Source organism: Cibotium barometz, chromosome 66, assembly GCF_041138505.1.
Source record: "Cibotium barometz isolate CiBa-2024 chromosome 66, ASM4113850v1, whole genome shotgun sequence".
Lineage (NCBI taxonomy): Eukaryota > Viridiplantae > Streptophyta > Polypodiopsida > Cyatheales > Cibotiaceae > Cibotium > Cibotium barometz.
The window spans coordinates 5,732,868-5,743,185 of NC_141111.1; the positions used below are offsets into that span (position 1 = coordinate 5,732,868).

Here is a 10,318-nt window from a genome sequence, read left to right on the forward strand (position 1 = left end):
TGAATTATACCTATAGTACCTAAATTGTACCTGCAATACCTGAATTGTACCTGTAGTACATGAATTGTACTTGCTATACGAGGACCTGTACTTACTGTACCAAGTGCCTTGTATTTCTTATTTGTGTAAAACTAAAATTTGCTAAGTACTTGCTATACGAGGACCTGTACTTACTGTACCAAGTGCCTTGTATTTCTTATTTGTGTAAAACTAAAATTTGCTAAATTAAGTTCAAAGATTTCTTTAAGTTTTGTGCAATGCAGGAACAAAGCATGTTTATGCTAACCATGCTCAGAAAGCTTTCCTAGTGTGGTTAGTTTTTCCCTAAGTGGTAGTGCTAACCTCGCCCTCAGAATTTCTGAGAGCCAGTGAAGGTTAGAGACACTAGAAAATATGGGAGCAAAGCTTATCTGGGAAAACCAGCAATGTTTCCTCCACGGTGTACCTCTTTGCCTATGCTAGTACGGGCATGCCTATTGGTGCACGGTCTCGAAAGACCAATGAAAGGCAGCTGTGCACCCAGTGAAGGTGGGAGTGTGCCTGTGACTTGGGACTTCTTCGACTATCTAGACTTCATCGACAAGTACCCAATTGTTTGAGTTGTATTCACTCCATGTGAGAAGAAATCTGGCCTATTGGCCCGTGACACTTGTACATACAAATACTCCAAGAAATACAAATGTATTGAGGGGGAGGGGGGTGGCCCTTTCAGGCCCCAGTGTTGGTGTCAAGTGTTATTGGTAATTTTCACTTTTGATGTTGCTAATAATGTCCATTGTTGATATTAGTTAAGTGATCTAAAAATGTGTATTTTGTCTTCCGATTTGTAGGCCTCCTGTAGGAAGCGGTTACAGCTTTGGTCAAGTGGTCTTTAACTGACTCAATGATTTCGGAAAATGCTTCTGTCATTTTGTTAGCCTCAAGAGATGGAGACATCATTCTCGTCAAAAGAGAAGAGAAACGGCGACCAAAGACTGCCTCATACGAAGTCCGTCCGACACTGGATAAATGAGTATCGTTCAAGATGGCTTGGACCAATGAAAGATAATGTTCCCATTTGGACTATTGGTCCTGACAGTATGACTTGAGAACATCAAAGGCCAACTGATTTTAGATTTCTGTCTAGCCGTCTATCTGTGGATGGAATGCACTAGACAAGTGTAACTTGGTTCCAAAGTTCTCGAATAATGCCCTCCAAAAATGCGAGGTGAACTTGGAATCCATGTCTGATGTAATGGTGCTAGGCAAACCACAAATGGGGTACCAATGCTTGAGGAAAGGTGGGCTACATCCTCAGTTGTGGCCGTATGCTTGCACGGGATGAGCATGCAGAACTTACTGAAGTGATCCACAATGATAAAACACCGAGTATTACAAGATCCAGTGGCTGCTGGTAGAGGCCCTACAAAGTCCATAGAAATGTCGATGAAAGATCCGTTGGGAATAGGCAAAGGTTGAAGTAACCCCGCCTTTTTCGTATGTGGCACAAACTTTTTGACAAATCTTACAAGCTTGAACATATGAATAAACATCACGCCTCATTTTTGGCCAATAAAAGGACCGTTCCAATTTCTGGAGGGTTGTGTTGATACCTCTATGTTCTCTAACTAAGGAGTCATGGACATCATGAAGAAGAGCTACTCGCTTTTCCCGAATAACACAGAGGCGGTTCTTGTAGAACAACCAACCGTTCTGCATTGAGTAATAGCCAAGCTCAAAGGTGAGGGCCAAACTGTATTGAGTACCAAACTCAGGCGAATCATACTGATCTTTCATGCTAGTGATTTCGAGAATGGTAGACTCCTGCATGGTCTAGATGCTGGCCTTTCAACTAAGAGCATCTGCGACGACTGGGTTATGCTTACCAGGAATGTACTCCATCATTCCTCCAAATTGTTGGAAGATCTGACTCCATCTGGCTTACCGATCACTCCACTGGGCACTTGGCATGGTTTGAAGCCGCGTAAGTGCTTGGTGGTCTACGAAAACCTGACCATAAAGGAAGGGCTTCCAATGTTTGAGCGCTATGATCACACCCAAAGCTCTTTGTCATAAACCGAATAATTCTTTTTAGCGACATGACCTGTTCTGTCTGAGTCCATAGAACTCATCTGCCAGGTTGGTCAAATACTGGGAAGAGAGAAATTTGGTCTTAAGATCATGGACAAAGGCATCCCAACGAGAAGCTATGACACCTGTGGTCGGATCTGTATGAAGACTAGACCAATGTTGCCACCAAGTGACTGCTTCACCCATAAGGTGGGGAGCCGCTACGTGGACCCTATCTTGACGATCTGTGATCCTAGCAAAATGAGCATTAAATTGATGAATAAATTGATTAACTGCTAAATGATCACACTTACCATCATACTTACTAAAATTCGGTTGAGTTCGGATGACGGCTGTAGATGTTGCGGGATTCTAGCTGGTGGCACCTATGGGTGGAAAAACTGAAGAGAGGTGCTGATACTTCAGATGTATGGCCTCCTTTTCTCTTTGGTGTTCGAGTAACATGCGCTCCGATTGAGCTCTCGTTAGTGCTCCCGAGCGACGAGTTCAGCCTGACACCAGTCTTCGTCGATCCTACGTTGGGCTTCCTCATAGTCCCATCTGTCTGCTTTTTCTTCCCACCGTCTGGCTTCACCCTCACGTCTTTGTTGTTTCATCTAAAAGAAGAGGGTGACGAAATTGGGGGTAATTGGAGGAGTGGGTTTTGTTGTTGTTGCCTCCAAGAGTTGGAGACGTTCCATAAGAAGCCGGTTCTGTGCTCGTAGTAGAGCTATGGTATCTGTAGCAAGAAGAGCAAGGTCTCCTTCGGAGGAGACGTCTTCTTACTGATGTGTACTCTCCTCTGTAGACATGTTACTGAAGTCGGTAGTCATACCAGAGCGAAGTCTAACCATCCAAGGATGCTCTCACGCTAGGATGCGGTGGGTGTGGACAAGTTGAATCTGAAACCAATGTCCTCCAAGAGATGCAGCCGCATCGGGCCACAAACATCACTATGCACAAGCTATAGTGGCGGAGTAGCTCACACACACAGTGCCATCCTTGGGAAAAGAATGTCAATGCATCTTTCCAAGTAAACAACCCTGGCATACATGCTTAACAGGGAGCTGTTGCAAAGGAGGCAACTCATGGACCATGTTATGCTTTGTCACTTTCATTGATGAGTACACTCGGTTCACTTGGGTGTTTGGCTTGAAAGCCAAATCAAAAGTGTTTGCATGCTTCCGTGCTTTTTTACCCTTGGCTGAAAATGCTTGTGGATATAAGCTTGTTTTTTACACCAACTAGGAAAGATAGCTACTCTGATGCGTTGGCTCTTTCTTTTGTTTGATATGTTTTTTTGTCGGCAACTTTGATGCTTAAGCTCTTTACTTTGATTAGTATGTTTTTTTGCCAGCACCTCTCACTGTTTGCAAAATTACCAAATGGAAGTGTTGATGCCTGCAAGTGTTGATACCAAAATTACCAAATGGAAGTGTTGATGCCTCTGAAGTAATATAAGGAAGAACAAAGCAGCGGCAGCTACTGTAGGCAGCCCAGTGAGTTGGATGGTATGTCCGCTATCCTTGTAGACACGACAAGATTTTATGACTCCATCTCATTGACCTTTGAGGTCTACCCTCTTACGAGACGGATCATTCCTACTCATTATTATTAACGTAGGTAGTGTAACATGTATAGTACACATCGACGATGCATTTACCGTGAAAAACTTGGAAGGGTCAGGCGCCCAGGGAGTGACGAAGGCCCCGCAATGGAAGATGGCCGAGCAGCCGTGGAAGGCGCGGAGCAGAGAGTCGGAGTCATTTATGTCGCCGTAGACCAGCTCCAAGCCGCTGGAGGGCAGCTCGTCCAGCGAGCTCGATGGCCTCACAAAGGCTTTGACATGAAAGGCGCCCTGCTTCACTAGCGCATGGCACAATCGCCCACCCAGAAAGCCTGAAGCGCCTGTTACTAGCACCGCTCTTTTGTTAGCCACCACTGCCTCGTCGGCCATGGCAACTAGCTGAGGTTGGGAATTTGGGAAAAAGCAGATAAATGCTCTTAGAAACAGGAATGGTTATATACAATATGATAAAGGAGGGAAGGGGGATCAGGGATGATCCAGGAAGTCAAAAGTAAACAAAAAGCAGCTGTCTAGGGATAAGCTGCACTGTGACAAAAAAGACCGTAATCCTAGGTGATTGGAGTAGCAGCACAATTGAGCTCCCTCAACACATCAGATCCTCCGGGAGGGGGAATCAGTAATATATATAAGACCCTATTTGCAAATAAATAGCGACCATGAAGCAAAAACTCCTTTCAATCACATTTGAATTTTTTTCTCGGTAGTAGAGTCAAAATATAATTTGTCCATTTGTAAATGATAGTGTTCAGCTTGAATGTGACAACAACTAATGCGTCCATCTTTTACTTGGTGCTTTTGCGTCCATCTTTTACTTGGTGCTTTTGCTTCTTATATCAGTGTAATAAAGTAGGAACTTTATTCAATAGGGTTAATAATGGGACAAGTCCATGTATAAAAGAGGGGACTTGGACCATGGTTGTAACTTTTGATGATCATTTTTAGAAATGGAAACTTATGTTTCTTGGAGCTCATGGCTTCTCTCTTGGCTTGTGGAAGGCTATTTCCATTCTCTTGGTGAGAGACTAAACACACTTAGGCATCATGTTTACATGGTGATTACTCATATTTTTCATGCATTACATCCCTTCATTCCAATTGGTATCAGAGCTCTTGATTTTGATCATGGGCATGCATGGGTTGTTGGGAAAATTTGCTTGCAAATTTGAGTTTCTTTCATTTTTTTTTCTCATTTTCTTGTAATCCTTGAGTGATTCTTGACAAATCTTCTCTAATCTTGCTTAATCTCATGGAAATGGTGAGCATTTCATGGAAATTGCTTGAATTTTGAGTGATTTTGGCCAATTTTGCCATTTTTGGACCAAATTTTGAGCCTCTGGACCAAAAATTTGAGACAGTCGGGCCAAAACTTAGGGCAAGTGACTAATTGCAATTAACTTTTCTGCTAATCACGTTTAGTAATCATCTTCTTCTTCCTCAAGCTTTCCATAGCCATGGGATGCTCTTCCTTTACCCGTTTTGATGCCAAACCTTAGGGTTTTTGTAGAGCTTCTTGAGATCTTTCATTTGAGCCTCTTCTTGCAAATTTTTTTCTCAAGATTGGAGAGCTTTTGTTCATTCTTCCATGGCTGTGAGAAACCCTAGTATACCTTACCACATTGACCATATCTTTCATTGCTAAGCTTTTACATACTTCATAGGCATCATTGCTATTCTAATCATCTCATGAAGGAGGCAAAGAAGAGAAAACGGCGGGCTGCAGCATGCTCACGCCTCAAAATCGCGCTGAAATGTGTGGAGGGAGAGCTAGGTGAAGCCTAGCTCTACTACCTCATGAGATAGAAGCCATTCAAGAGGGTTTTTAGCACTTGTTTGGAGCAATTTTCAAGCTATGTTCAAGCACATGGGAGGTGTTCTTTGGCTGCAAATTTCAGAGCAAAGAGAGGCCACGTTTTTTTCTCCTACAAGAGGCTTCTTCAACAATTCCTACCATTGAAGCTTTCCGGATGACATTGGTGAGTGATTTGATCAATTTCTTGCAAATTTGAACCATTTGGTGGAGCTTGGGAATGGATTAGGGTTGGACACATTCAAACTCCCTTAATTTTCAGAAATTAACCATTAAAGCTTGACCATTCACATGCCAATATTGCTTCTCCATGCATTATTGATGGCAATGGTGAAAGGAATTGATTCCACATGAGCTTGGCCAATTCATAGATCACATTTTGGGAGATTTTCTTCATTATGTCTCATTTGGCATGCCATTGATGGAATAGCAAGCTTATGCAATGTTTTTGGAGTCTCTCATGCTCATCTTGATGCCATATGGACACTATGGATGCTATACATAGCCATGCCAATGCTATGTTTTACACATGGACATAAGAGAGCATAAGTTTTGGAAGCATGCATTTGTCAATATGATGTGAAAGGGATTGTTGGAATGCAATTGCAAATGCCTTGATTGTGGTTAACAAATGCTTATGCAAATGCCATGGTGAGGGCATTGTGAATTGTTGGTTTGTGTTGGAGCTTTTGGATGATGGATTGAGGCATGAGTCCATGCTTTATTGATGAGTTCTAAATTGTAAAAGGGCATGAGTCATGCTCAATACTTGTAAGCCAACAAACTTGTTCTATCATTTGATATTATCCACATCATTTTGTACCTACACTCACCATTGCTACCACTTCAAGTTTCTATAGAATCTAGCAATGTGTGAGGGTACCTTGGCATTGGTTGGAGAGGCCAAGGGGAGAATGGCTTGAACTCTTTGTGCCGTGATTGCTTGGTAAAGCGGTACAAAGGGGGATTAGGTACACCGGTGTGAAGAAATGGCCTCAACCTTCACCTTGGAGGAAAACTCGGTGAAGGGGTGAGAAGAGCTTGGCCGGGAGATCGGCAAGCTTCAACGCGCGTCCTCAACAATCCTCACCATCGACTTTGTGGATGCATTTGGGCAATGGGGTCCCTTTTCCGTCATATTGTGTGGATATTGCAAATGCTTTGATGGACAAAGAGTGCATATGATCTTTCATGACATTGTGGGATACAAAGAGTATTGCATTGTGATTTGAGAAGTTGCATTTTCATTTGAGATTTGGTTCCAATTACAAAGGAGACTCTGGCGGAATTTTTCCAACAAGGGAGCCAAACAAGCTTATTGATTGGAGATTTACCCCATGGATACACTTGAAGAGTTATTCACAACTACCAAGGGGAGAAACACCAATCATTTGTAGCCGGATTGAGCTTTGGGACCGAATTTTGAGAATTTCTGGGATTTTACAAAACCCTAATTCAGTCCTAGGGTTTTTGGGTTTAGGTCCGAGTGATTACACGACTCTATTCTACTCCTTGAGAGTTTTCAAATGAGCCATAGAACCCCTTAATCGGATATCACAATCTCGGTCAAAGTAGTCATGTTGACTTTTTGGTCAAAGTCAAACAGAATATACTTCCACTTTGACTGAATCAAAATGCTTTTAGGGGTAGGTTCTATCTTCCGTTAGCTTTCTATAGAGCCGTCAAAATCCTAATTCCGACATATATTTCGCGTTTTAGAGCCAAATTACTACTTTCAGCTGTCCCGCACAAACCCTAAAACAGAGAGTACTTGCCCACACCTAATTCTTACTGTGTTCATTTGGGAGGATAGTAGACACCATTACCTACCCATAGAACCTTCTTTTGTCCAATTCCGACATCATTTGGGCATTCTACCAACATCTTGCATTTCTTCACTATGCCGAAGGGAAGACCACGCAAGGGTGGGGATGTTGTGCAAGAAATGATCATTGGTGATGAGGACATGGAAGGTAATATGGATGCAAGGGATGCATTCATCAATGAAGACAATTGGGACAATGTACATAATCAAATTTCTCAAGGGACACAAGCGGCGGTTAACCATGACACCCTCATGCAAATGCTTGTACAACGGTTGGAGACCTTAGACTCCAAGCTTGATTCTCATTTTGAAACATTATCCTCACAGATTGGTGTGATGGAGGACAAGTTTGGGAAGTCTCAAGCACAAGAAAAGCATGGGAATTATGGTGACTATGAGCAAAGAAAAGGCAAGGGCATCTTGAATGAGGATTCCATGAAGGCCGTACAAGAGGATCCATTGGGAGCATCCACTCGGGGATTCATGGCGGATGCACGGAGACCTCTTGTCAAGGACATGTTTCCTCCTTCTTTTCATTCGGGTTTGTCTCACCTCAATGCATCAAAGGGTCCTACCTTTTCTAGGGCAATGCATTCAAGGGAAGAGGATGAGGTGTTTGTGAATGATGAGGAGATTGCACTCGATTGGAATCAAATGTCCTTTGCCCAAAGAAGGGATGCTCACGAGAAGTGGATGAAATTGTCGAATATCATCAAGAGGGATTACAAAGACTTTGCACAATTTATGGAGTCATACTCGAAGATGCAAAGATTCAAGCCCTCTACCCAACATGATAACCCATCCCACATATCTTCCAAGGATGTCAAAGACAAAATCTCACTATCAAAGTTCAAAGGTGACGGGTCATCTCCGCAAGAGTTGGAGGAGTGGGCTACCAAGCTTGATACCTATTTCCAACTTTACCCAAAAAGTGAGCGTGATATGGTACAATTTTCCTCCTTACATCTTGAAGATTATGCTCATCAATGGTGGAGGCACTTGGTCAAACAAGGGAACACGCCATCAACTTGGGAAGGATTGAAGCGGGAGATGAACTTGGCCTTCATTTCACCCTTAGTGCTCGACCGATACCATGAAGAATGGTATGAGCTTTCTCAAAAGGGGATGATGGTGAGAGGTTACATCAAGAGATTTTTGAAGCTTTCAATGTACGTGGAAGGCTTGAGTGAAGACATGAAGATGAAAAAGTTTGTGCATGGGCTTGAACACTTCATCAAGGCGGATGTGTCGGCTCAAAGGCCTAGCTCTCTCAAAGAAGCTATGAGGTTAGCCGAACTCTATGAGCCAAAGTACAAGAGGTCTCAGCCCATGACCTTCACCAAAGACACACTCAAACCAACCACTACTTCTTACAATTTTGGGAAAGGTCCTACCTCTACATTACCATCCTCTAATCCAAGAACTCCTATATCATTTGGGGGTGGACAGCCAAAGAATGGGATACATCAATTTGATGCCAAAAAGAGTAGTGACTTCATGAAGAAGAAGCCCTTTCAACCCTTCAAGAAGACTCAAAGAATGGATGATCCAAAGATTGAGGAGTTGAGAAGCAAAGGGCTATGTTTCAAGTGCAAAGAGAGGTGGTCACCCGGGCATGTGTGCAAATCAAAGAAGATTGTGGCCACTATGATCCTCATGGATGAGGAAGAGAACAAGGATGACTCTCATGACATTGAGGAATGGGAGGATTGCAATGAAGAAGCACATGAGGAGTCACTTGAAGACCATTCTTTCATCACGGAGGATGGTGAGTTTCCGTTTGATCCGGGAGGTGGAGTTAAGGAAAGCCTTGTGGACGGAGACATGCCTACCAATGCAGAAATTTCAGCTTGCATATGCTCTATCTCACAAGAGTTGTTGGCGGGTTGCAAGAACCCAAGCACACTAAGGTTGGTGGGGACCATCAATGGGAGGGTTGCACATATTCTTGTGGATTCCAGGAGCACTCATAGCTTCATCAACTCTAAATCCATCAACTCTCTCAAACTCAACACAAAGAAGACACCTACAACGTTCCAAGTGCAAGTGGCAAATGGGGAAAGTGAGAAGACTAGCTTGGTTTGCCCTTCTACAAAAGTGGTTTTATCCTCTTCATACACTTGGGAAGGTGATTTGGTGGTTTTGGATATGGGTCCCATCGACATTATCATGGGGTGTGATTGGTTGGCTTCACTTGGTGACATTCACATGAACCTTCAACAAGGTTTCATGAGCTTTCTACATCATGGGCAACAAGTGGTACTTGCTGCAAATGCACCTAAGAAGCTCTCTTTGATCACTCCAAGGCGACTCAAGAAAGAGATTAAGGCTTTTGGCACTATCTATGTGTTACATGTTACCCAAGAGGGGATGGAAGGCAGTGGACAGCACATAGATGAGGAAATGGCAACTCTTCTTAAGGAGTATGAAGATATTTTGCAAGTGCCAAAGAGTCTACCACCTAAGAGGGAGATTGACCATGCCATAGTACTTGAACCGAATGCAAAGGTTGTCAACAAGCCTCCTTACCGTTTGTCTAAGGTAGAAAGAGAGGAAGTGGCTAAGCAAGTGCAAGATTTGCTTGCTGTGGGTCTTATTCAACCTTCACAATCTCCATTTGCATCTCCCGTTCTCTTGGTGAAGAAGAAGGATGGATCCTTTCGCAAGGTGAGATCATTTATGAGCCGGAGAGGGTTATTGGCAAGAGGACAAGAGAGTTGAGGAATCGGAATATTGATGAATACCTTGTCAAATGGAAGCAATTACCCATGGATGAGGCTACTTGGCAATCATTGGAGTATGTCCAACAACATGGCTTACTTGTGGATGACTTTCCGTGACCAAGTGGTATGGTTTACTTGAGCAAATTGGGTAATATGAGGAGAAGTATACATGCTGTAATTTCTGGACAGCTTTGGGAAGGTCTACTATTGGGCCTATTTTTCTACTCCAACAAGCTTCATGGCGTATCCTAATGAAAGATTATGATGTGGGCTACATATGGCTGAGTGTACATATCATTTTCAGCCCAATATATGGAGTCTAAATG

General features: G+C 43.1%; 1 protein-coding gene across 3 annotated transcripts in view; it reads right to left on the reverse strand.

Moving 5' to 3' along the window:
• FLDH (NAD(P)-binding Rossmann-fold superfamily protein) overlaps nucleotides 1-4,265 on the reverse strand; it is a 132,493-nt gene extending 128,228 nt beyond the window's left edge. The window contains exon 1 of one of the 3 annotated variants that reach the window (XM_086797497.1): nucleotides 3,713-4,265. In XM_086797497.1, coding sequence (XP_086653623.1) covers nucleotides 3,713-4,006 — 294 coding nt within the window. In that variant the 5' untranslated portion in view covers nucleotides 4,007-4,265. The remainder of the gene's footprint in view (nucleotides 1-3,712) is intronic. The other 2 variants (XM_086797495.1, XM_086797494.1) reach the window with 2 other exon arrangements.
• Nucleotides 4,266-10,318: the final 6,053 nt, after the last annotated feature.